Genomic DNA, 27,713 nt, shown 5'->3' with positions numbered 1-27,713 from the left:
AAACAAAAACAAAAATTACAGTATGGACAATAACCATCACCCACAATCTCATTACAGGAAAGAGTATCTTAACAGAAAACATGTTGGTGTTTTGTCAAATTGCAAGTTTGGAACTTTTTTATTTTTCAAAGCTAATATTATTTAAAGATGTTACAAGAAAGGGGGAGGGTGCCTGGGTGGCTCAGTCGGTTAAGCAGCCATTGAGCATCTGACTCTTGATTTCAGCTCAGGTCATGATTCCAGGATTGTGAGACTGAGCCCTGTGTCAGGCTCCATGAAAACACGGCAGAGCCTCCTTAAGATTTTCTCTGTCTCCATCTGTCCCTCTTCTCTGCTTGCACTCTGTCTCTTACCAAAAGTTAAAGAATTAGAAACATTTTGGTTTTGGCTTACTTACTGTATTTGAAATTTTCATGATACTTACAGCTCAGTGTATACAAGTCATATTTAGTTAAGCATAACTATTTGAGTTATGAAACACAAAAATTTTGTGAACACCTCACTGGAAGAGAAAACAGTGTGGAAACTGACATATTAACCCATTCTCCCAGGAGACGTTACATTAAAAATAGAAAAAGTGTGGGGCACCTGGCTGGCTCAGTTGGTGGAGCATGGATTTCATGATCTTGGGGTTGTGGGTTCAAGCCTCACCCTCAATTAAGTATAGTGATTACTTAAGAAATACAAATCTTTAAAAAAGAATAGAAAAATTGAGAAATGTATACATACCAAAATATTTTTTACTTTTATCCATTACCAAGTTAAAAAACTTTAGAGAATTTTCTATAGTTACTTACTACTCCTAGCAAGTGACACAAAACAGTTGATACTAGATATTTTGAAGACTTCCAAAAATTGAGTTTGTAATACTTCTTAATATGTAGTCGGGAGATGGAATAGGTAGTTGTTTTTTTTTTTTTTTTTTTGTAACATTTATTCATTTTTTGAGAGACAGAGACAGAGCATGAGTAGGGGAGGGGCAGAGAGAGAGGGAGACACAGAATCCAAAGCAGACCAGAGCTGTCAGCACAGAGCCCAACGTGGGGCTTGAACTCACGGACCATGAGATCATGACCTGAGCCGAAGTAAGATACTTAACCAGCTGAACCACCCAGGCGCCCCCACATAGATAGTTCTTATGGATTAGTAGTGTACAATTAAATAGCAAACTTCCAGATGAGGTTGAGAATTCTTCTGCAAAGCAGTTGACGGGGACTGGAGCCTGAAATCAGCAACCTCACTACCACTTACCAAGACTCCTTGGAATCCAATTATGATTTTATAGAAGAATGAGAGCTTAAATGTGAAAAGAAACCAGGGCTAGAATCCAGTGTTCTTTCCATGAACATTCTGGCACAGTGGAAGCCAAGAACAGAAAATGGGATACAGATCTAGAGTTTAGGGAGTGAAGTCATTTTGGGAAGGGAGAATGAGGAGAAGAAACAAAGCCTGGAACTCAGGCTCCAATGTGCTAAAACAAGGTTCTTGTTACCAGATTAAATTTACTAATTTTTTCCCTTTGCCTCAGGCTCTAACAGGGCTCAGTCAGTTCTGTCTTTATCTAAAAGTTTGATATTTTGTTCATTATGCATTTTTGGTGGTGCTAATTTTTTTTTTTTTCCAAAAATGGTGCTAAAATGTTACTTATCTTGATCAGTGAGGTTTTGAGCACACCCTTAAATTTTGTGTCCACATATTCTAGTCCTGGCCCTTTGAAGGAGTAAAAATAGTGCAGAAATGAGACCAAAGACTGCACTGACTTCAGAGTTTGGAAGGAACTGAACCGAGAGAGAGGGATCAGCATTTCCAATTCTTATTTGGTTCATCACTCTCCATCTGCTCCCTTCATTGACTTACTTCATGGTTCCAAATTGGGCTGGCACCATTACTTCTGATCCCCTTAACTATTTTTGTTTTTTTTTTTTTTTTTTTTTTTAACGTTTATTTATTTTTGAGAGAGCATGATGGAGCGAGTGGGGGAGGGGCAGAGGAAGGAGACGGAGGATCCGAGGCAGAGTCCAATGTAGGGCTTGAACTGGTCAACTGTGAGATAATGACCTGAGCTGAAGTTGGCCACTTAACTGCCTGAGCCACCCAAACACCCCAACCCTTAACCATCTTGATTAAACTATGTAAAATCCGTTTTCCTTCAGGTTCTGAAAAGATTAGAAATTACAAAAAACAAAACTTTTAATAGAAAGATAATAAAACACGAAATCATAGGGAAAGTTAAAGCCTACATCTTTGGGGCACCTGGGTGGCTCAGTTGGTTAAGCGGCTAACTCTTGACTTTGGCTCAGGTCGTGTTTCCAGTTTTGAGATCAAGATTGAGATTCCCCTCCCCCCAACTTCCCCCATCAGGCTCTGTGCTGGGCGTGGAGACTGCTTAAGATTCGTGCTCCCTCTGCCCCTCCCCCACTCATAACCACGTGCACACTCCCTCTCACTTTCTCTAGAAACAACAAAAAAACCGGTATACATCTTTGACATTCCTCTGTTTCCCCTTCCATCTCACCAGTGAATACATTTGGTTCCATTGTCATGGATTCGTTCTTGTATGCCACTTTCAGCATACCTGATTTTTTTCAGATTTTATTGCTGGGTTTTTGTAGATGTTGAGAGAATCTTTGCCCTTACTTTGATAATCCTGAATTAAGTAAAAAACTGTAGTGGCAAGGTATATATCAAGGAACAAACAATGGAAATAAAGAAAAGTATCAGAACGATTTCTACCATGCTGTGCTCAACACTTTGAACATTTCTTATACAGAATAAGGACAAGTAGACACTCGATTGTTTTATTGAAAACTCACGACAGTTGTGTGAGCAGTTATCTACAACCATTTAATTACATTACAATGGTATGGTTGGTTTTTAACTTTGTGAATGTCAGTCTGTACTTGAAATAGTATTGGCTTGTATTCAATGAGACGTATTTTAACTGTATAAAGTATTGCTTTTCTTTATTTGCACAAAGTATATGAACAAGCATATGTTTTAAAAATAAATATAACTGATAATAGCTTATGTTCTATCAAAATGCACTTGTGTAAAGGAATTACGATTTATCCAGAAAAGCATTTATAATTTCCCCAAAATTAGGGGCGCTTGGCTGGCTAAGTTGGTGGCACATGTGACTTTGGGTTGTGAGTTCCAGCCCCACGTTGGGGGTAGAGATTAATTAATTAAAAAGAATTTTTAAAAATTTTGTATTTATTAAAAAAAATTTTTTTAATGTTTATTTATTTTTGAGAGAGAGAGAAACAGAGTGTGAGCAAGGGAGGAACAAAAAGAGAGGGAGACACAGAATCTGAAGCAGGCTCTAGGCTCTGAGCTGTCAGTACAAAGTCTCACGCAGGGCTGGAACTCACAGACAGCAAGATTATGACCTGAGCTGAAGTTGGACCCTTAACTGACTGAACCACCCAGGCTCCCCCAAAAGAAATTTTTTAAAAAAAGAATTTCCCCAAAATATCCAATTTAAATGAGGTAACACATTTCATAAAACATCTTTAGTGTTTAAAGTTAATTACAGTTCTTTCTATAAACACTTTTCATCCCAAAAGATGCCATTAATAAGCTGTGAAAGGGAGACAAACTGTGATTTCAGAATTTCTGTCTCAAATTCTTTAGAGTATACCAATCCCAAATTTATTTTAGCAAAATAAGGGTTAATGGCTTATGGCTTCTCCTACTCTATAATGTTTACAAAGCAAAATTTCTAATCAAGAAAAGAATTTGTAAATTTCATACCTGGAATTAACTTACAATAAAATAAAAACCTTATGCCATTGAGTGATCTTTTCAATGAATACAAATTAAGAGTGTATCTAACAACTTGGAAAGATCTAACAGAACTTCGAAGGAAATCAAACATTGGCTTCTTATAATTACATAATGAGAAATAGATTCAGAAATGATCATTTCAGTTAGTTTTTAAAACTTTCTTTACGACTTTATGAATATTATTTAAAATAAAAAAATACTTTCATAAACATTAAAGCCTATAATTTAAAATTGGTAGCAGTCAGTAGCTTCTTTCTTAGTCTCTCTCTATAAAGAATCGATGAACCAATTAATTTATCCCTATTCTGTAAAGCCAAATGACCAATGCATTTTATTTCAGATTTAGCATTTTTGGAAAAAAAATCACTCAAACATATAAACACTTATTTTAATTTTGGAGAATTATAGGACTATGAAAGAAAAATTTTAATTCTTGTACTTTTTATTATTACAGAGTTCTAAGACATTAAAAAGTATATTTCTTTTTAACTCATCTAAGAATAGTAATATACAGAAAAAGATGAGAGATTTTGTTATATAAGCAAATAACTGTGCTTCGGATTGGAATTGTTTTTGAATTTATATTATTTTACCCTCTAAAGAGAAACCAGGAAAAAGAGAATCCTGTAAAACTAAGAAACCATCGCAGGGTGCTTTCAAATGATTCCTTTTTGTACAGGAACTTCTAAGCAATCACACGATGGTGTGGGTGGGTATCTTTTATTCACTCCTCTTCTGGCAGACCAGGTGAAGTTAGCTTAAGATCTATATCGGGGAGACAAACAAGAAAGAAACACATTATAAAAAGAAATGCTATCCAGGGGCGCCTGGGTGGCTCAGTCGGTTAAGCGTCCGACTTCAGCCAGGTCACCATCTCGCGGTCCGTGAGTTCGAGCCCCGCGTCGGGCTCTGGGCTGATGGCTCGGAGCCTGGAGCCTGTTTCCGATTCTGAGTCTCCCTCTCTCTCTGCCCCTCCCCCGTTCATGCTCTGTCTCTCTCTGTCCCAAAAATAAATTAAAAATGTTGAAAAAAAAATTAAAAAAAAAAAAAAAAGAAATGCTATCCAGCAGACTAATTTACCCATGCTTAATTTTTTTAATAGATAATGAGTTTTAAAAACTTACCAAGGTTTTTCAGTGCTGAAAGCAACTTTGTATTTTCTTACCTTTCAATATGAAAATAGCACCCATATTTCTTCAAAGGCCTGAATTCATGTTATTAAAGAGATTTTTTTCACTAAATTATTTTTCGCCTATTTGCTCAATTTTCTTAATATTTTTGGATTTTGATTCCTGATATTTATACCAGCTAAGATAGTTTATTTTCCTTAATATTTTGGATTTTGATTCCTGATATTTATACCGGCTAAGATAGTTTAATTTGGAGGTCAACAAAAACATACCAGAGCCAATATCTTTTATCAAGTAGGCTCCACGCCCCACCTGGGGCTTGAACTCACAACCCCAAGACCAAGAGTCACACGCTCCACCAACTGAACCAGCCAGGCGCCCCCAGAACCAATATCTTAATTTGAGGTATTTTAACAAATAAAATGGTCCCTAGGAATCCTTTAATGTTGTGAAACTATTTAATAATTAGTACTTAGCAATAAGTTTTAACTATATGGTAGAGCAACATATTAACTTTTTTTTTTTTAAGAGAAAATGGATCTTTTACAAGAAGACAAATCACTGGTATCAAGGTTTCCTAAGCAATTTGTTTTGTCTGCCTCCCGAAGACATGAAGGCAGCCCTTTGCTTCATTTTTGGAAGCTTCCATCTACTTAACATTTCCCTTTCCTGACAGTCATGATGGGATGGCAAAAATAATTCAGCAGTGAAAAGATGCACGTATGCTTCTTCTAGAAATCACTGCAGACTGCCTAAATTTTGAACATAAAAATAAGATGGGTATTTTGCTTATCAGATTAGCAAAGATTAAAAACATTAATAACACCCAGTGTTGGCAAAAGTGTGGGGAATAAGCATTCTCACAACCTGCTATTGAAAATGTAAGGTGGTGTAGCTTTTCTTTTTCTTTTTTTAAAATTCTTTTTAATGCTTATTTATTTTTGCGAGAGAGAGACAGAGAGACAGAGAGACAGATACAGAGACAGAGTGCAAGCAGGAGAGGGGCAGAGAGAGAGGGAGACAACAGATTCCGAAGCAGGCTCCAGGCTCCGAGCTGTCAGCACAGACCCCGGTGCAGGGCTCAAACTCACACCATGAGATCGTGACCTGAGCCAAAGTGAGATGCTTAACCAACTGAGCCACCCCCGTGCCCCCCTCCATTTTTTTAAATGTTTATTTATTTTTGAGAGAGAGAGAGTGAGAGTGAGAGAAAGAGAGAGAGAGAGAGAGACAGAATCCAAAACAGGCTCCAGGCTCTGAGCTGTCAGCACAGAGCCCGATGTGGGGCTTGAACCCACCAACTGAGATCATGACCTGAGCTGAACCAGCTGAGCCACCCAGGTGCCCCAGTGGTGTAGCTTTTCTAGAGAGCAATTAACCACTAGGTATCCATGTTTAAAATATGCATAGATCAGAAGTGCTTGGCTGGCTCAGTCAGTAAATCCAGCAACTACTGATTTCGGGGGTGGTGAATTCAAGCCTCACGCTGGATGTAGAGCTCAGTTAAAAGAAAAGAAATGCATAACCTTGAGGGTTCTTAAACAATAATATAAGGAGCTCTTCTTCCCAGTGAACCAACCTTAGCTGGTGAAAATTTTCTTTAAAACGAAAAGTCTCTAGGGGCACCTGGGTGGCTCAGTCGGTTGAGTGTCTGACTTTGGCTTGGGTCATGATCTCACGGTTTGTGAGTTCGAGCCCCGCGTCAGGCTCTGGGCTGATGGCTCGGAGCCTGGAGCCTGCTTCAGACTCTGTGTGTGTGTCTCTCTCTCTCTCTGCCCTCACCTGCTTGCTCTCTGTCTCTCTCTCAAAAACAAATAAACATTAAAAAAACTTTTTTTTTTAATTAAAAAAAAAAAGAAAAGTCTCTGGAAATTTAAAGTCTCTAGAAATTGTCTGAGGGAATAGAGCAAATGGGGCAATACTAATTCAACTGCTCTAAAGGCAATGTTTGTGTGCCCCCAAAATTCATATGTTGAAACCTAACTGCCAATGTAACGGAGGTGGAGCCTTTGGGAGGTAAGCCACAAGAGTAGAGCCTTCATGATTGGGATTAGTGGGTGCCCTTATAAAGTAGAACCCAGATGGCTCCTTAGCCCCTTACATTATGTGAGAAGATGGACATCTATGAACCAGCCCCCACGACTGTGAGTAATAAATTTCTGTTGTTTACAAGCCCCTAGTCTATGGTATTTTGTTATAGCAGCCTGAACAGACTAAGACCCCAGAAAAATCTACTAATGACAAGAACTGGAAATGGTAAATAAGAAGGCTAATATAACAGCAACTGTATAAATAGACATTTCCTCTCCTTTCTTCTCTCAGGCTTAAAAGACCTAAAATTGTAGAAAGTAAAAATTTTAACAAAGTTGTATGTGTAATGTATGTAGATGTAATACGTATAACTGTGCTGAAATTAAAAGAGGGAAGAGAGAATATAGCTATCTAGGTATTTCTATATCTCACTGGACTTAGAATAGTATAATCTGAAGTAGATTCTGATAAATTCAGATATATATTATTTAAGTCCTAGGGCAACCACTAAGAAAGTAAAATAGATATATAGTTGATCCTTGAACAACACAGATTTTAATTGCACAGGTCCACTTATACACAGATTCTTTTCTGATATGGTGCTATAAATGTATTTTGTTTTCCTTATGATTTTCTTTGTAACATCTTTCCCTCTACCTCATTTTACTGTAAAAAAATACATTAGATGATACATATAACATGAAAAATATACATTAATCATCTGTTTATGTTATCAGTAAGGCTTCCCATCAACAGTAGGCTATTAGTTAAGTTTTGGGGGAGTCAAAAGTTATACATGAATTTTTGACTGCCCATGGGGTCAGTGCTACTAACCTCTATGTTGTTCAAGTGTCAACTGTACATCCAATCATGTCAATAACATTAAATGTGAATCTGGGGCAACTGGCTGGCTTAGGCGGTAAAGCATGCAACTCTTGACCTCAGGGTCCTGAGTTCAAGTCCCATGTTGGGCATGAAGCCCACTTAAAAAAAATGTGGATCTACTAAACAAGCCATCTAAAAGGCAGATCTTGTCAGCCTGAATAAAAAAACAAGCAAACAAACAGAAACAAAACAGATAAACATAGGGGAAGGGAAGCAAAAATAAGATAAAAACAAAGAGGGAGGCAAACTGAGGGTTGCTGGAGGGGTGATGGGCATTAAGGAGGGTGTTTGTTGGGTGAGCCCTGGGTGTTATATGTAAAGTGATGAATGACTAAACTCTATTCCTGAAACCAATACTACATTATATGTTAACTAACTTGAATTTAAAACAAACAAACATGATCCAACTCTATGCTCTGTGTCAGAGACACACAGATTCAAAGTCACAAATAGGTTGAAAGTGAAAGGATAGAAAAAGATAGGCAAACAGCAACCATAAGACAGCTGCAGTAGATATCTAATGTCAGACAAAATAAACCGTAAGACAAAAAATGTTGTTAGAGACAAAGACATTTTATAATGATAAAAGGGTCAATTGAGGAAGATAAGAATTATGAAGATACATGCACCAAAAAACAGAGCCCCCAAAATACATGAAGCAAAAACTGACACAATTAGGAGAAATAGATGATTCAGCAACAGGATGAAGTTAGAAATCAACAGCAAATAAATACGAAAAATTCACAAATATGTGGAAATAAACAACACATTGCTAAACAACCATTAAAGAAGAAATCACAAAGGAAATAAGAAAATACTTTGAGATGAACATGAAAACATGGGATGTAGCTAAAGTAATGCTTAGAGGGAAATTTATAACTAAACATCTGTATGAAAAGAGAAGACAGAGCACTTGGGTGGCTCAGTTAGTTAAGCATCTGACTTTGGCTCAGGTCATGATCTCACAGTTCCGCGTCCTGCATTGGGTGAACACGAGCCCCGCTTTGGGTGAGTTCAAGCCCCACTTCAGGCGAACACAAGCCCTGCTTCGGGTGAGCTCTACTTCTCTCTCTCTCTCCCCCTCCCTCTCTTTCTGCCCCTCACTCACTTGTGCCCTCCCTTTCTGTCAAAAAAAAAAAAAAAAAAATCTCATCACCTTAACACACTAGAAAAAAGAGCAAATGAAATGTAAAGCAAGCAGAATAAAGAAAAAAGTAAGGATGAGAGCAGAAATAAATGAAAAACTATAAAGAAAAAGAACATACCCAAAGTTTGTCCCTTGAAAAGATCAACAAAATTGATAAACCTTACCTAGACTGACCAAGAATAAAGACTGAAAATCCTAAACTCAGAAATGAAATAGGAAGCATTACTATTGATTGACATTACAGAAAATGTTTTAAAAGATTATAAGGAAATATTCTGAACGACTGTGTGCCAAAAAATTAGATATCTTAGATGAAACGAACAAATTCCTAGAAAGATACAAGCTACCAAAATTGCTCAAGAAGAAATTAAAAAAAAATTTTTTTTTAAGTAAGCTCTATACCCAACATGGGGCTCGAGCTTACAACCCTAAAATCAAGAGTCACAGGCTCTACTGACTGAGCCAGCCAGGCACCCCAGAAATAAAAGACCTGAATAGGCTTATAACAAATAAAAATTACATCAGCAATTTTTTAAAAATTTCCCACAAAGAAAAGCCCTAGGCCAGATGGCTTTGCTGGTGAATTTTACCAAACATTTAATATGTTTTCTTCCAAACATTTAATATTTAATATGACACATGATTTCAATAGAATAAAGGACAAAAATGCACAATAATCTCAACAAATACAGTCCTCCTTCACCATAAAAACTCTCAGCAAACTAAGAATAAAAGGGAACTTCTTCAACCTAATAAAGGACATATACAAAGACCCACAGTTAACATACTTAATGGTAAAAGAATGAATGCTTTCCATCTACAATCAGGATTAAGACAAAGATGTCTGTTCTCACCACTTCTATACGACATTGTACTAGAGATTCTAATTAGGGCAATTAGGCAAGGAAAAGAAATAAAAGACATCCAGATTAGCAAAGAAGAAGTAGGGGTGCCTGGATGGCTTCAGTCGGTAGAGCCTGTGACTCTTGATCTCGGAGTTGTGAGTTCAAGCCCCATGTTGGGTGTAGAGATTACTTAAAAATAAAACCTTAAGGGGCGCCTGGGTGGCTCAGTCGGTTGGGCGGCCGACTTCGGCTCAGGTCATGATCTCATGGTCTGTGAGTTCGAGCCCCGCATCGGGCTCTGTGCTGACAGCTCAGAGCCTGGAGCCTGTTTCGGATTCTGTGTCTCCTTCTCTTTGACCCTCCCCCGTTCATGCTCTGTCTCTCTCTGTCTCAAAAATAAATAAAGCGTTAAAAAATAAAAATGAAAAAAAAAAATAAAACCTTAAGAAAAAAAATGAAAAAGAAAGAAGTAAAAGTATCTATTTGCTGATGACATGAGCTTATACATAGCACATCTACTAAAAACTATGAGAATGAATAAAAAAAAAAACCTATGAGAATTAATAATTTCACTAAGTTTACAAGAGATAGGATCAATACACAAAAATTAAATTGTATTTCTATACATTAGCAATGAACAATTCAAAAATAAAATTAAAATTCCATTCACAATAGCATCAAAAGAAGAAAATACTTAGGAATAAATTAAACTAAGTAAGTGTAAAACTATATTCTAAAAACTACAAAACATTGCTGAAAAAAACCTGACTAAATGGAAATACTCCCCATGTTCTTGCATTGGAAAAGTTCGTTGTCAAATGGCAATATTTCCCATATTGATTAACAGATTCAACACAGTCCCTATGCAAATTCCAAATTCCAGCTAGCTCTTTGCAGAAATTGACAAACAGATCTTAAAATTCATATAGAAATTCAAGGGAATCAGCATGACCAAAAATCTTAAAGAACTACAAATTTGGAGGGCTCACACATGCCTTTTAAAAACTTGCCATAATACTACAATAATCAGGACAGTACAGTATTAGCACAAGAAATGGCATTTAGATCAATGAAATAGAACTCAGAGTCCAAAAATAAACCTTGGCATTTATGGACAATTAATTTTCAACAACAGTGTCCACATAATTAAATAGGGGAAAAGAACAGTGTTTTCAACAAATGGTGCTAGATTTGGATAGCTACACAAAAAGGAGGCTGGAACTCCTGTCCTCACACTATGAATAAAATTTAACTCAAAATGCACCATAAGAGACACATGGCTGGGCCAGTCCATAAAGCATGCAACTCTTGATCTTGGAACAGTGAGTTTGAGCCCCACGTTGGGGTAGAGTTTACTTAAATAAATAAAAATAAGAATTAAAAAAAAAATAAAGGGATCAGAGCCATAAATGTAAGTGTAAAACTAGATAACTTACAGAAAATATATGTGTAAATTATATTTGTAACCTTGGATTAGCCAATTTGATGCCTAAAGTACAAGCAACCAAAGGAAAAATAGACAAACTGGATTGTAACAAAACTAACAATTTTTGTGTTCAAGGAGAACACCCAGAAAGTGAAAAGACAACCCATAGAACGGAAGAAAATAATTGCAAATCACATCTCTAATATGGGCCTTGTATTCAAAATATAAAGAATTCCTACAACTCAACAATAAAAAATACAAGCCAATTGAAAAACGGGCGATGGATTTAAAGAGACATTTCTCCAAAGATAGACAAGTGGCCAGTAAGCACATGAAAAGATTCTCAACATCATTAGTCATTAGGGAAATGCAAACCAAAATCACCATGAGATAGATACAGTACTCTCCTCTTATCCCAAAGAATACATTCCAAGACCCCCCAGTGAGTACCAAATCCTATATATACGATGTTTTTTCCTATTCACACATATCTGTGATAAAATTTAGTTTATAAATTAGGCACAGTAAGAGATTAACAAGAACTAGTAACAAAAGAGAACAATTACAATAATAAGCTGTAATAAAAGTTATGTGAATGTGGTCTTTCTCTCAAAATATCTAATTATACTATACTCACCCTTTCTTGTGGCAACGTGGGATGATAAAATGTCTACGTGATGAGATGAAGTGTGGTGAATGATGTAGGCATTAGGATATCGTGTTACGCAACTGTTGACCTGAGGATAGGTCAGAAGGAGGATCATCTGCTTCTGAAACACAGCTGACTACAAGTAACTGAAACCACGGGCAACAAAATCGTGGACAAGGGGGGACTACCGTACCAACCTCTAGGAAGGTTATAATAAAAAGTGTTGATGAGGATGCAGAGAAATTGGAACACTTATATACTCCTGGTAGGAATGTAAAATGCAAAATGCTGCAGCCACTATGGAAAACAGTTTGGCAGTTCTTCAATAAGTTAAACATAGAATAACCATATAACCAGCAATTTCACTCTTAAGTATATACTCTAGAGAATCGAAAGCATATGTTCAAACAAAATTTTTTTAATGTTTTATTTATTTTTAAATGCTTATTTATTTATTTTTGGAAGAATGAGATAGAGAGCGAGCAGGGAAGGGGAAGAGAGAGAGAGGGAGACAGAATCCCAAGCAGGTTCTGTGCTGTCAGCACAGAGCCCTGTATGGGGCTTGAACTCCCCATCCGTGAGATCATGACCTGATTTGAAACCAAGAGCTGGACGCTTAATCCACTGAGCCACCCAGGCACCCTTGTTTTATATAGTTTTGAACAGGGGAAGGGCAGAGAAAGAGGGAGACAGAGAATCCCAATCTGCATTAAAAGTGCAGAGCCCAACATGGGGCTCAAACATGGGGCTCAGACTCATGAACCATGAGATCATGACCTGAGTCAAAATCAAGAGTTGGATGCTTAACTGACTGAGCCACCCAGGTGCCTCTCAAACAACAACAACAATTTTAATGTTTATTAATTTTTGAGAGAGAGAAAGCATGAGCAGGGGAGGGGGAGAGAAAGAGACAGAGGATCTGAAGCAGGCTCTGTACTAACAGTAGAGAGCCTGTTTGAGATTCTCTCTCCCCGTCCCTCTCTCTGCTTCTCCCCTGCTTGTGCTCTGTCTCAAACTAAATAAACAAACTTAAAAAAAAAAATTATAAACAAATGTTCAGAACAGAATTATTCCTAATAACCACATAGTGAAAATAAACAAAATGTGATTTTTCTATAGAATGGAATTTTATTTAATCATTAAAAAAGAATGGAGTACTGATACCTGATACTATATGGATGGGTCTTGAAAACATTAGGCTAAATGAAATAAGCCAATCACAAAAGAAAAAATTATATATATAAAAGTATATAAAATGTCCAGACTAAGCAAATCTGTAAGATGAAAGTAGGTTAGGGGTGCCTGGGTGGCTCAGTCGGTTAAGCATCCAACTTTGGCTCAGGTCATGATCTCACAGTTCGTGAGTTCAAGCCCCGTGTCAGGCTCTGTGTTGGGCTCTGTGCTGACAGCTCAGAGCCTGGAGCCTGCTTCAGATTCTGTGTCTCCCTCTCTCCCTGCATCCCCCACACTCTATCTCTGTCTCTCAAAACTAAATAAACGTTAAAAAAAAATTTTTTTAAAAAAGAAGAAAAAACAGGTTAGTAGCTGTGTGGGATTAGAAAGCTGGGGAGAAACAGGGAGTACTTGCTAAGATGTATGAGTCCATTTTTATGGGGTGGTGAGCATGGAGCCTGCTTAAGATTCTTTCTCCCTCTGTCTTTGCCCCACCCCTACTTGCTCTCTCTCTCTCTCTCTCTCAAATAAATATTAAAAAATACTATTTAAAAAAATTGCTAAAGGATCTTGAGTGGTATGAAGCGATAATATGAAGAATGGATAAAAGAGAAGCAAAAGTAGATATGAGGAGGCTGGTGCAAGGCAGACAGTAATACACTTGGGTGGTGTGAACTGGAGATGAAATAAGTTTGGAACCGAGAGACTGAACACACAAATGGACAATGGCCATATGTTAAAATAGAACTCTGAACCACAAACTCTACAGCAACCAAAGCAGGAAGTCAAACCATAACCTCTGTAGCAACTGGGCTCAAATGGCTTGAACTCACAAACCATGAGATCATGACCTGAGCCAAAATCAAGAGTCGGACACTTAACCAACTGAGCCATCCAGGCGCCTCAATGCACCACTATAAAAAAAAAAAAAAAAAAGTAAAAAAAAATACATCCAAGGATGAAATGTATTGCAATAGTTAACAGTTAACAGTAAGTGATTTTGTTCTTCTCGTCACCCAAATAGCAACAAATACTCACTTGCTGTTATCCAAGAATAATATTTTTCAAATGTTACTGGTATGTAATAATAAAGTTCACCAGGTATCAGTAGATCACTAATTGAATACATCTCTGAGAACAAATTAAGGCAAAAGATGTGTTACAAAGATATTTTAGATGTCTGAACATGATAGAGTACTTTAAGTACATATCTGCAGAAATAATTATTATACACTTTGTAACAATAAATCGGTTCCCAAAGTGGAAAAAAAAACTCTGAAATTAGGCTTTAGTCTATCATATACACATTTTGGTAGGGGAATATTTATTATAATACATCATCTATAACATAACTACAGTTTCTAGATTTATATGTTCAATATGTATTATATTTTTTTAATATATTATCATTAAGGCATGATTTTTACAGAAAAGTTTTATTTTATCACTAAGCAACATTAGGGATTTTCTCGGAGCATGGTTTCTGGACAATGGACTATAATTAACTGAGAAAACAGTAATTTTCTATATTTCATTTAGGTTTAAAAAAATTTTTTTTTAAGATTTTCATTTAGTTTCAAGTAAGAGATCCTACATATGTCATCATCCATGCAGAAATCCCCTACATTTAGGGCCATTCACACATTATAAAGGTTTATACTCTAAGGTTTAGGGGCCAGATCTTGCCTTTCAAGGAGCTGACATTCCAATACTGATAAAAATCTGGCAAAATACAGAGGAATATGATAGCTTTAAAAATAATACTTATAAAAATGCTGTAATTGTTGAGAGAGTGGAAGGTAATTTTAAGCTAAGTGGATGAGGGTGTGGGCCTCATTTTAAAGAAAATGGAATTTGTGGGGCGTCTGGGTGGCTCAGTTGGTTGAGCGTTCAACCCCGGCTCAGGTCGTGATCTGGCGGTCTGTGAGTTCCAGCCCCACATCAGGCTCTGTGCCGACAGCTCAGAGCCTGGAGACTGTTTCGGATTCTGTGTCTCCCTATCTCTCTGACCCTCCCCTGTTCATGCTCTGTCTCTCTCTGTCTCAAAAAAATAAACAAACGTTAAAAAAAAATTAAAAGAAAAAAAAAAGAAAATGGAATTTGGAAGAGATTCCTTTGGGAGGGGGAAGGTTTTGAACTTAATGAGATGAGGGAAACAATTCCTAGGAGTAGAAACACTTCCAGCACAGAGACAGAAAATCAGAATTCAGTCTGGCAGTTACTGTTCAGTTATTTCCTGAAAATGTGTGTTGGGGTCTCATTATAGGTAAGTCTTAAATGCTAAGATAATAACTAAAAGTTTCATTTCATTTCTCTTAGCAACATTTATGGAGTGCCTGCTGTATTCGGGACACTTTTTTCATCAGCTAATGTTACAAAGATCAATACAACCCACTGTTGAGAGGTTAACCGAGCCACTCCCTGGTACTGCTTCTTGGCATCCATTTTGTGTGGCCAAGTGGCCTGAGGGGGCCTTGCAGGGACACTTAAGCCCCTCCTGCAGGCTCATATGGATAGCAGCCACAGAGTCACAAGCAAATACAAGCTTCTGATATCACTTCCCCAACAGCCCTTGTGATCAAATCTCCCTTGCCTCCCAGGGCCTGTATTATCTTAAGTACCCCTTAGATAAGAACCTCGTGGGGCCACCCTCCACCTCCATCCCCCATCCAACCCCCCCTGCTTTTTTGGTTTGAATTGATCAATGAGACCCCAGCCCAGGAACCCAAAAGCACTCCACCCACAGTCCATAATAAGGCATGTGCTCTAGGTCTGCATTCTCCCTTGACCCCCCCGCCCCGCCCGCCCCATGTGGCCCCTCTGGCAGTCTGTGTACTTCCTCCAGGACCCAGGAGTGATAAACATCTCTATTTCAATTTATCTTAGGTCAGCTTTTGAACTAAGGCTTACCTGGCTCATTGTTCTGTACTAGGTGCTCCACTTTAACAAATGTTAATTTAACAACGTCAGAACACCCACATTCTGCCTTCAGGGAATTTACACCATGTGGAGGAAGGAAGGGAGGGGTCTGCCAGTTAACAAGGTGCAGTGAGTCAAGTACTTTGACGGAATTACTCAAATAGGTTGAGAGCAAAATGTAGACATCTAATACAATTTGTATTACACTCAGGAAAGGTTTCTTGAAGGATGAATAGTGAAGAAAAGGGGTGCCTGGCTGGCTTAGTAGAGCATGCAAATCTTGATCTCAGGGCTGTGAGTTTGAGCCCCACATTGAGGGTAGAGATTATTTAAATAAATAAATCTTAAAAAAAATTAGCGAGTAAAAGAGTAAAGAAAGGCCATTGCAGGCAGACGTATACCTTGAGAGTTCACCAAGAGGTGAAGAACAGACTAATTTTAAAGTAACGTTAATAATAATAATTCTAGGGGCACCTGGGTGGCTCAGTCAATTATGCATCTGAACAGTTCAGGTCATGATCTCTCGGTTTGGTTTGTGAGCTGGAGATTTGCATCAGGCTCTCTGTTAGCACAGAGCCTGCTTCGGATCTTCTGTCTCCCTGTGTCTCTGCCCCTCCCTCCCTTGCGCTCTCTCTCTTTCTCAAAAATAAATAAACATTAAAATAATAATAGTAACTCTAGCTACTGTCGATTTAGCAGTTACCATGTGCGAGGTATGGTAGGGCAAAGTTAATACCATTACTAGCTCCATCTTAAATGTCTGGAAGTGGAGGGAGGCTTAGAGGGGACAAGTGACTTACCAATGACCACTGAACGAGCTTGTGGCCAGAGCTTGAATCCATGCAAGCCAGTCTTGATTCTTTCTTATCCCCTTTAGAAGAGGGAAGGAGAGAGGAGATGACAGATGATGCTGGAGAGGTATATTTTGTAAAGTGTTGTTTGTTAAACTATGGGAGTTCTCACCATCCTGAAGGCTACAGGGATAGTTAAGAATTTTAATCAAGATGTGACATGATGGGATTTACACTTTAGAAAGATCAGGTGATAAAAGAAAAAATGGATGTTCCAGAATCAGAACTGGAGCAGTGATTAGTTAAGGAGTTGAAGTCATGCTGGATAGACGTAACAGGTACTAAGATAATGGTAACAGAGATGAAAAGGAGGGAGCAGATTTTTAAAAATATTTCAAGGTAGAAATGACTGACCTGGGAAACCAAATAGAACTGAATATAGGGCACCAGCTCAAAAATCTACAGTGAGACTGTAAATTGTGTATTTCATAGCACAGTGCTTGATACATAACAAACATCTAATATATGATAGCTCTACAATTCTCCAAATTCTCAGAACACAGGAGAAATATCTGAGTGGGAAGAATTGAAGAGTTTACTTTTAAGTATGCATTCATTCATCAGATATTTCTGTGGAGCTTATTAGAATCACTGGGCATATAGCTGTGATCAAAACAAAGTCCCTGTTTTTTATGGAAATTACGTTCTAATGAAGAGAGTCAGATACTAACTAAACAATAACAAGGTAAATATATGTTATGTCAGATGGCACTAGGTGTTACGGAGTGAAACAAACCAGGAAAAGGGAAATAGAAGTATCTTGGGTAGAATGAGGTACTGCTTTTTTATAATCAGAGTTTACTTTGGTATTGCTCTTTAAAATAAAGGATCAGGGAAGTTCTTCTTGATGACAACCATGATATTGGAACAGAGAACTGAGTTACAGTGATAAGCTGTGCAGAACCCATGCTAGAGATTTGCAAATGCACTGCAGACATGAACTTGAAGTGACTTAGAACAGCTAAGGTGATTCCAAGTAGGCAACTGGACACCCTATACACGTCCTGAAAGGAATAGTGATTTGTTTCAGAGATTAATAATCAAAAAGGAGCATTGAAACCAGGGAAAATCCATTCACTATTTGACCTATAGCAAGATAGCTGAGACCAGACCAAAATGTGTTCACTGGATTGAAAAGAAAGTCACTGGGGATCTTTCCCTGAATGTAGTGGGAGCACTGTATTGAAGTAGATGGGAGGAAAGGAAATAGCCACCTTTTTAAGAAATTTGGCTATGTAGAGAAGAACATGGGCTAGTCACTAAAGACCACCATGGAGTCAGTGGTGCACCTGTTTTCCTCATTTTAAAAGGTGAAATAGATCAGCTTTGATATATTGAACAATCTGTAGAAAGCGAGTAACGGTTAGATCAGTTTCTTGAGATGTAGAGAGATTAAGCATACCCAGGAGAGGAACCTCTTAATAAAAGACTCCAAAGGGAAGATAGAAGTATAGCAGATGTAAATGTTTGTAGCTTGAGGGCAGAGTCTGATTTTCTCTGGGAAGAGGAATCTCTTGTTGTTAGTTGGAAAAGGTTAAGAAGTTCAAGGAAACTAGAGGTTTAAATAGAGCTGAACGGGAGTCAGAGGTACCTAAGAGTAATCTGAAGAGTTTTTCCCAGGGGCGCCTGGCTGGCTCAGTTGGAAGAGTGACTCTTGATCTTGGGGTCGTGAGTTTAAGCCCCAAGTTGGGTGTACGCATTACTAAGAAAATTAAGTTGAAAACTTAAAAAAAGGAAGCTTTTCCCAGCAAGTCTTGCTAACATTGTAGATAAAGTGCTCCACAAAAGTAGAGATTCTGTGCTGAAGAGAGTTGGCTTTCAGTTCAGCCCAAGAGGCAGCACGGAGTGAGGAGGGCCAAGACAATAAACAGGACAATTGCAGAAAGAGTTGGCAGGCACGGCTAGAGATTTGGTCAAAGGAGTCAGAAGCCCGTAACTTTGAGGGGGTAAGAATAAGGCAGGAAATGGAGAACTAGAAGTACTTAACATTTTGAATGGTCACCAAGAGTGATACGAGAGTATTAGCTTGTCTCAACTTAAAATAATGTATTAGAATGTACCTTTACCAGGGTGCCTGGGTGGCTCAGTCGGTTAAGTGTCTGACTGTTGATCTCGGCTCAGGTCATGATCTCACAGTTCATGAGATCAAGACCCCCGTCAGGCTCTGTGCTGTCAGCGCAGATTCTCTTTCTCCCTATCTGTTTGGGATTCTCTCTCTCCCTCTCTCTCTTTGTCCCTCCCCTGCTTGCGTTTTCTCTCTCTCTCAAAATAAATAAATATTTTTAAAATGTACCTTTACCAAAACCTTTTCATAGCCATTGCTTCTGAGAAATGACTGGGAGACTCACCTCTGACTTTACATTCTTTCATACTGTTAGGAAAAGATTTTACACCATGAACACATGTCACAATTATTACTAAAAAGCTAGATAGGAGCACCTCGCTGGCTCAGTGGAGCATCTAACTCTTGATCTTGGGGTTGTGAGTTTGAGCCCCATGTTGGGCTAGAGATTATTATTATTTTTTTAAAAGTTTATTTATTTATTTTGAGAGAGAGAGACAGAAAGAGAGACAGACTGAGTGGGGGAGGAACAGAGAGAGAGAGAAAGAGAGAAACCCAAACAGGTTCCATGCTGCCAGAACATAGGCGGATGTGGGGCTCGAACTCAGGAACCATGAGATCACAACCTGAGCTGAAACCAAGTCGCTTAACTGACTGAGCCAACCAGGCTCCCAGGGATTACTTTAAAAAAAAAAAAAAAAGCTAGAGTATGTATGTATGTAGATTTTATGCTTGGAAGAGGAAAATCGTTAGAATCTAAAGGTCCTACCTACCTCATTTTCCACTCTAAAGCTCTCACATTAACCTGCAAAGTTGATTTCCTGACACCCTTTCTCTTGTTTTCCTCAACTCTGATTCACTTAGGACTGAATGTGATGCCAACATACTTCAGCAAGAAAAAATAATTCTCAAGAGAATGAATTTTACACAGCACAGATTTTTCTATTTAATTAACTCAATTGGGGGCGCCTAGGTGGCTCAGTCGGTTAAGCGTCTGACTTTGGCTCAGGTCATGATCTCAGTTTGTGGGTTCGACCCCCGCATCGGGCCCTGTGCTGACAGCTCAGAGCCTGGAACCTGCTTCGGATTCTGTGTGTGTGTGTCTCTCTCTGTCCCTCCCCTGCTCATGGTCTGTTTGTCTCTCTCTCTCAAAAATTAAATAATAGGGGCGCCTGGGTGGCTCAGTGGGTTGAGCAGCCGACTTCGGCTCAGGTCATGATCTCGCGGTCTGTGAGTTCAAGCCCCGCGTCGGGCTCTGTGCTGACAGCTCGGAGCCTGGAGCCTGTTTCAGATTCTGTATCTCCTTCTCTCTCTGACCCTCCCCCGTTCATGCTCTGTCTCTCTCTGTCCCAAAAATAAATAAACTTAAAAAAAAAAATTAAATAATAAAACATTAAAAAAATTTAATTACTCAATTGTGCTAGTTATGAAATGTCACTGAGGATCACTGAGAGGACTCCAGGAGCTGGTGAAATTGACAAAGTAAAGATAATAATAGTGCATTCCGATTATAGGAGCTAAAAGTCTAAACTACTTTAAAAGGTTAATCTGGAAAATTTCCAAAGTTAACTGCTTACTTTACCTATCCTTTTACAGTCGTATATGTCCCTAACTGAATCAAATCAAATGTGTGATTTTTATCTAAAACATACAGAAAACAGGGACGCCTGGCTGGCTCAGTCAGTAGAGCAGGCAACTCTTGATCTCGGGGTCGTGAATTCAAGCCCCACGTTGGGCATAGAGCTTACACAAAATATAAAAAATAGTAAGTAAATAAAGAAATAATAAACAACACATGCAGAAAACAGAGGGGGATAAATAAAAGGGAGGTTCTGCCTTAAAGTTCTGCTACTTAAGTCTATAGTGATTTACTTGGTTCTCAAGTTGTGTTGCAGGACATAGTAAAAAATATGCAAACTTTAGGACAATGAGAACAATGCTTTCATATTTGAAGGTAGCATTTGTTATAATAGCACTCATTTTTTAAAGTTTTTTTTTTTTTTTTTTTTTTTTTACATTTTTGTTTATTTTTAAGAGACAGAGAGAGACAGGGCACAAGTTGGGGAGGGGCAGAGAGAGAATGAGACACAGAATCCGAAGCAGGCTCCATGCTCCGATCTGTCAGCACAGAGCCCAACGCAGGGCTCGAACCCACAAACCGTGAGATCATGACCTGAGCCGAATTCGGACGCTCAACCAACTGAGCCGCCCAGGCACCCCATTATTATAGTACTCATTAAGCAAGATCTTGAAAAATTATCTTAATATTTATCCTGCATTGGCTCTTACGCTATCTCTGGATTAAAAAATGGGAGTTTTATACATTCTTCAAAGAACATGTAACTGGAATGTAGGACTAGTCTAAACACGGACAAAATGGATGCCGTAACCTAAGCAGTTCTTTACAGCTATCAGCCAAATTTTGTAAAGGATTGCTGTTAGTAAATGGTTTACGTGGCTTGTATTTAAATTTCCCTTTGGTTTATAAATTTGGTTTATAGATCAAAATTTTCCTTAACTTTGAGAATTCAAATTTCATTACTCTATCTTGTTTACTTGCAACCCTGGCTTTTATGGCAGGTGGTTTGTGGAGAAAGCTGATACAACCTGTGGCTAACTGAGGGCTTTTATTTGCGTTATGCAAGGTATCTTTCCCTATATATGCAGGAATTCTCTTGCTACTGTGAACCTCCTCCTCTCCTCTTTGTTATTTGTGGGGGAGTACTGGGAAAGTCTTGAACTTCTCCACTCCTAAGCACAGATTTTACCACTATTTGTATATGAGACTGAAATGCATTAGTGACACACGCCAAAGGATTTGTTAGCATAGAAAATCCTTTTAAAGCATGTTTTAGTCCCTATTAATTGGCTTCTCGGGAATTTCTTACTGTATCTTTCTGGATTTCTCCACCAAAGCTATTTTTCATATTTTGATAGCAAAGGTTCATTTGTTACAGATACAGGTGTAGAGAATTTGGCTTTTTGTCTTAGTCTGCTTGACAAGTGATTACTGAATTGCTCTTCCTTCATTTACTGTGTTACTACAGGACGTTCACCAGGTCTGAAAAGCATGTATTAAACAATAGGCATGGCAACCATTCTTTCCTCTGAATGAATGAATAGTGCCATAAACACTACAGTCTACAGACCAACTGAATAAGCTAATTTAACAATTGCCTGTGTATGTTAACCAGCTGAGGGATATTTCTACGGCATTTTTTTCAAAGATGAGATGTTTTACAAGAATTAAAGAGCTTAAAATAATTACAACGCCAAGTCATTTATTTTCTAGTATGAAGAAATACAAACTTGGGCAGTGTTTGAAGTTAATTGATTCAAGCAGTGTTAATGGTGGTGGTGGTGGTAGAATATCACTGGCCTTTCAGTGAATGTGGAAAAAAAAAAGAGGGGAGAGGAGCAAAATTCTATTCAGAATTTATCCTTAAAGATGCAACAACTATCAAGACCAATTCTATGAGTAAGACTGGAAAACTGCCATGCTATTAATATTAAATTGATTTTATGCATTAAAAGATATATTGTCAAGAAAAATAAACTATTTTAATACATTATTAGAGTATCAAGGATAGGATGTCATTTGCATGGTGTCGTTGGACAAATATGTCCAAATGCTTTCAAGGATTCAGTGGTCTTGGTGGGAAATGTGCTTGTTCTGGAGAACATTCAGTGTTTTTCAAAACACATGTTTAAAGATACTCTCAAAATTATGTTTTCCTGGTATGTGATTTTTTAATTATGAAAGTGTTAAACACAAACAGTAGTATTAATACCCATACAACTATCTCTCAGAATCAAAAATTATCAAGATTTTCCTACAATATTATTCACTGTTTCATTTGTTAGTATGCATCCCTCGAACTGATATCACCTTAAAAGTATTATCACATATTACAAAATATAAATAAACTTTCTTTGATATATCTCATCTGGAACATTGCCTAAATTCAGTAAAACACTTTCCTATCAGAAATACCTCAGGGGAAGGGCACCCGTGAATGGAGTGGCATACATCTCCTCTGAAGGCAGTTGTGTCTATGCAATTTTCTTCTCAACGCCAAATTAGCTGAGGGGGGGGAAGAAAAAAGGAAATATTAGGAGCATTTTTCAGAAAATGAACTGTTATTTAATCTGGAGAACGTAAGGGAATATTTTGGATCCAAACTAAATTGTGAGTATTTGCTACTTGTTCCGATGTGATTGTGACGTACAAATTAACGTGATGCAAAAACCAAAAGCATTTTCCTAACAGTTCATGTTAATAGCAGGATGTAGCAGTCATAACCTCCTCCTTCTACAGGACTTCTTCCTAAATGCTTCTGGATCTTTCATCTTATGTAGTGAGTTAATCACAGGTATTTTACAAGAACATTGTCCAAGGTATTCTGTGGTTAACAGTTTGATTAGCAATTGCTATAAATTGGAAGAAGGGGTCAACTGCTTTCTGAATTGCTGATTTGGAAATTTTCTCTTATTTATGTAAAAGGGCAAACCAGGGGACGTCATCCGAAATAACCTCAGTGATCAAACTTCTGTTTAACTAAAAGGCAGAGACTGAATTTTTAACCAGTTATGCACCATTGTCTGCTCTAAATGGAGAACTACATTACCACCCAAACAATCTAACATATTTGGAATGGATATTACCACCTTTCTATTTAAATTTGGGTTTGCTCTTTCCTGAATAAGAAAACTTTTTTTTTTTTTTTTTTACACATGTCAGTGCTTTGAAATCTTAGATATTTGGTTTTGAAGTAAAAGCACATTAGAATAACTCTACTTACTAAATTCCTGTTGGTTAAAACCACAACAGATACTATCTTTGAAAAATGTGTCAAGTAAATTAATATTACCTTGACCATAAATATTTTTCACTTTTTTGGCTCTATAAGCACAATAATACTAAAACTTTTATTTTTTAAGCGAGACATCGAATTATATAACCAAAAATAAAAGCTATAATAACCTGTTATAAGATTTTATCTGTATTTTGTCACATGGTGTTCATGTTGTTAAATCAAGTTGTTAACAATGCCCCACTCTAGTCAGCAATATGTTCTTCCAATAAACTCCTTTGGAGTTTGTATTTTACCCAAAAATCTGTAAGTTTGTTAACCTCTGTCATCAATAGAACAAACGGTTCTATTTCTTTTTACTTGTAAGGACAACATATCTAAAATAACTTAGGAATCAATTTTCCCTGAATTTAGAAAAACAGTGGCAAAATATTTATCATCATTTTAAAATCCATCAACTTTTAAAAATATACACATAATAGTATTATCTAAAAGGATAGATGACATACTTCCGAAAGCCAACCAACCCATTTACCCCCAATACCTCTAAGCACACCTAAGGGATTTTCAACAGGACGTAATCATGCTCAGACCCACGAACCCAAAGAGGCATAAACAAGTTACTCGGTACAAATGTACCAAAGTCCTACCTGGTCTCTGTCCGTTGATAAGAAGAAGACTCATCACAAAAATAAAAAATACACAAAAGAATTGTTGCAACCTCATTTTTCTGCCGCACGGAAGCGGAGCAATAGCTCTCAGTGTAAACCAAACAATCTTTGAATAGTCTGGGCAATATCTGTGTGGCTTTCCTCACATTCTAATGACGAGCCTCAGAGAACTGCCAGCTGCATTTTCCAGAAAGGTTAATGATCACATCAGACAAGGTTACTGGTGCTGTGGTCGAGCCTCCCTCGGTCTCAAACCCCTCCTCCACTCCTCTCCTTCCCCCTCCCCCGTCACTCCCCTTTATTTCCATAAGCAAATATTGGTGAAATAAACCATTCAAGCGTGCTGTAATTTAGTGGAAGTCCGCCGTGGAAGTTCCTAGGAGAGACTGACTTCGATCTGGATGTGGAGAAATATGTAAAACAAGGCAAGGCTTTGCCGCCACCCCTCACCATTTGCATCTGTTTAAACTTTGCATTGCCCATATTGGTCCCACATGCAGAAACCAATCAAAATGACAGGAAGTCTCTCTTTTGTCCTTTTCAGAAGGAATTCTGAAGCTCGGACTTAAGACTCCCAAATACTTTGTGGCAGAACATGTGCTGAAATGCTTTCTCTTTACCAAACCCACCGCCGAGTGGTGCCTATTTACTCCAAATCTCTAAATTGCTTAATCCATATAGGTTTCTATCACCAAACATTCCTGGGGTTTTAGAATGTTTCAAAATAAAAATGTTTGCATTTTTATTTTGCAAAGTGATATTTAAAAAGTAATGGGGATCACTTTCATCTGCGATACCATCCAGGATTTTTTTTTAAAAAGCCACAAACTCATGAAATCTGTGCTCTGTTAAAAAAAAAAAATTATATGTGGTGGAATACCAGGCTAACATAGCACAGACACAGAAATGAAACACGGAGAAAAAAGTTCTCACTTCATCTCCCACTGAATTCAGAAGACAGAAACAGTTTAGTGTTGTCTCTTGCACATGTGCACTGAGACCTTTTTAAGCACTTCCTTGTCATATGTAGCTCTTATAAATGGAAATCACTATACTGTCTGTGAAGTGAACCAAAAGGAAAGTATAGATACACTCTGGAATACAAGTAGAGCCAAAATACCAAATCTAGAGCATATACAACTTGTTACAAACGAACTACGGGGCATTCTGCTGCATTTTACTTCTCGGGGTTTAGGCAGTTGGTACACAACCTTGGGCTCTCAGAGATTTGATATTAATGCATAATTTGTCTTAGTTTTACAAGTCAGTCTGGAAAATTCCCTGCCTGCCTAATTATGCATGCACTTTATAACAGGCAATAGTATACAGTAGTTCTTCAGACCAAAGATTATTTGCCCATTTGGTGATTGGAAACATAGTACTACATTACTGGGCTGTATTTGTACGTTGCTCCACAAAATCAGTGAAATTAAGGAGTCCAATGGATTCATGATATAAAAATGTATCAAGTGATGCCTGGGTGGCTCAGTTAGTTGAGCCTGACTTCGTCCTCAGGTCATGATCTCAGAGTTCCTGATTGGAGCCCCACATTGGGCCACTTGGATCCTCTGTCTCTCTCTCTCTGCCCCTCCCACACTTGCATGCTCTCTCTCTCTCTCTCAAAAATAAATAAACATTAAAGAAAGAAAAATAAATCTTTAGGGGTGCCTGGGTGGCTCAGTCAGTTAAGCGTCTGACTCTTGATCTCGGCTCAGGTCATGATCTTACAGTTCATGAGTTCCAGCCCTACATCAGGCTCTGCTCTGACAATGAGGTGCCTGCTTGGGATTCTGTCTCTCCCTCTCTCTGCCCCTTCCTTGCTTGCACTCTCTCTTTCTCAAAATAAATAAACTTAAAAGAAAAAAAGTGCATCGGGGTCCCTAACTGGCTCAATCAGAAGAGTATGTGATTCTTGATCTTAGGGTTGTAAGTTCAAGCCCCTTGCTGGGTGTAGAGATTACCTGAAAATAAATAAACTCAAGGGTGCCTAGGTGGTTCAGTGGGTTGAGTGTCTGACTTCAGCTCAGATCATTCACAGTTTGTGGATTGAAGACCCATGTTGTCTAACTTTGCAGTGCAGAGCCTGCTTGGGATTCTGTTTCCCTCTCTCTCTCTGCCCCTCCCCCACTCGTTCTCGCCCTCCCTCTCTCTCTCTCTAAAATAAAGAAATATTTTTTAAAAATTAAAAGAAAATAAATTTTTAAAAAAGTAAAAAATAAAAGTGCATCATGAGTAGCAAAGGGCTTGTTCAAATCATTAGTTCTTCAAGCTTCTCAGTATAGTATATTGGAAGACACAAACTAACAAAATTGAGTGTTAAATCAAGCAAACCAACAGGAAACCAATATAGATTTTGACAATATAACTTCATGCCATGTTTTAAGTATATTCAAAGGTATAATAGTGACTTTTCTTTAGGATAAAATAGTGACTACCACAGACTGAATATATTGACTAAAATTTTTTATATGTCATTATCAGATGATAAACAACCAACTCCTAGAATATCGCCAATATAAGCCAAGATATATACCTGTGGAGGATATAGTTATGTGACATCTTCATCAATCAGGATACAACAAAGTTTGTATTTATCATGTAACTACTTTCAACATCAATTTTCTCATTTCATTTATTTTTTAAATTGTTTTAAAGTTTCTTTATCTTGAGAGAGAGCTGGGGTAGAGAGAGGGGGAGAGAGAAAGAACCCCAAGCAGGGCTGATCCCACAAACCACGAGATCATGACCTGAGCCAAAATCAAGAGTCAGCTGTCTAACCTACTGAGCTACCCAGGGGCCCTCAACTTTCTCATTTAAAAAAAATTGATATAAAAGATCAGCTTTTCTACCTGTAAGAGTTATAAAAGTTTAACAAGAGAATATATTACATTTACAAAACTTAAGACGCTATTTGTTTATATACTTAAATAGTATTCTTTCCAAAACAACTTAAGGAAGTAGAAGATGATGTTGGTGGTTATATTAAGCAGCTGTTATTTGGAGGACAGCAATAAAATATTATAAAGCCAATGGGCAGGGACGCCTGGGTGGCTCAGCCGGTTAAGCGTCTGACTTCGGCTCAGGTCATGATCTCCTGGTTCGTGAGTTTGAGCCCCGAATCAGACTCTGTACTGACAGCTCAGAGTCTGGAGCCTGCTTTGGATTCTATGTCTCCCTCTCTCTCTGCCCCTCCTCCACTCATGCTCTGTCTGTCTCTCTCTCCCAAACATAATAAATAAACATTTTTTTAAAAAATTTTAAAAAGGTTGATGGGCAAACTGAAATACTAGACACTGAAGGACGATGACACATGGTCCAGCATTT

At 37.9% G+C, this 27,713-nt stretch overlaps 1 protein-coding gene across 2 annotated transcripts; it reads right to left on the bottom strand.

Moving 5' to 3' along the window:
* APELA (apelin receptor early endogenous ligand) lies at nt 1-24,733 on the bottom strand. Of its 2 annotated transcripts, XR_009616100.3 has the most exons (4): nt 24,369-24,733; nt 22,899-22,988; nt 16,792-16,862; nt 1-4,551 (listed from the first exon to the last, which is right to left on the bottom strand). XR_009616100.3 is itself a non-coding variant. In XM_060653833.3 (3 exons), the coding sequence occupies exons 1-2, from the start codon at nt 24,442-24,444 to the stop codon at nt 22,900-22,902; spliced, it is 165 nt and encodes a 54-aa protein (XP_060509816.2). In that variant the 5' UTR covers nt 24,445-24,709; the 3' UTR covers nt 1-4,551; nt 22,899. The 2 variants fall into 2 exon arrangements, 1 of the variants encoding a protein (XP_060509816.2); XM_060653833.3 differs by lacking the exon at nt 16,792-16,862 and having other exon boundaries at nt 24,369-24,709.
* Between the last annotated feature and the right edge of the window lie 2,980 nt (nt 24,734-27,713).

Source organism: Panthera onca, chromosome B1, assembly GCF_046562875.1.
Source record: "Panthera onca isolate mPanOnc1 chromosome B1, mPanOnc1 haplotype 2, whole genome shotgun sequence".
NCBI lineage: Eukaryota > Metazoa > Chordata > Mammalia > Carnivora > Felidae > Panthera > Panthera onca.
The sequence above is the reverse complement of the archived record's forward strand: the minus strand, read 5'-3'. Positions and strand labels throughout refer to the sequence as shown.

What these genes read in the sequence shown, in the direction of transcription:
- APELA (XM_060653833.3), bottom strand. Translation starts at nt 24,444, where the DNA reads ATGAGGTTGCAACAATTCTTTTGTGTATTTTTTATTTTTGTGATGAGT. An exon ending in TATCAACGGACAGAGACCAG is followed by an intron (nt 22,989 to 24,368) that starts GTAGGACTTTGG and finishes CCCCCCCCTCAG; the next exon opens with CTAATTTGGCGTTGAGAAGA.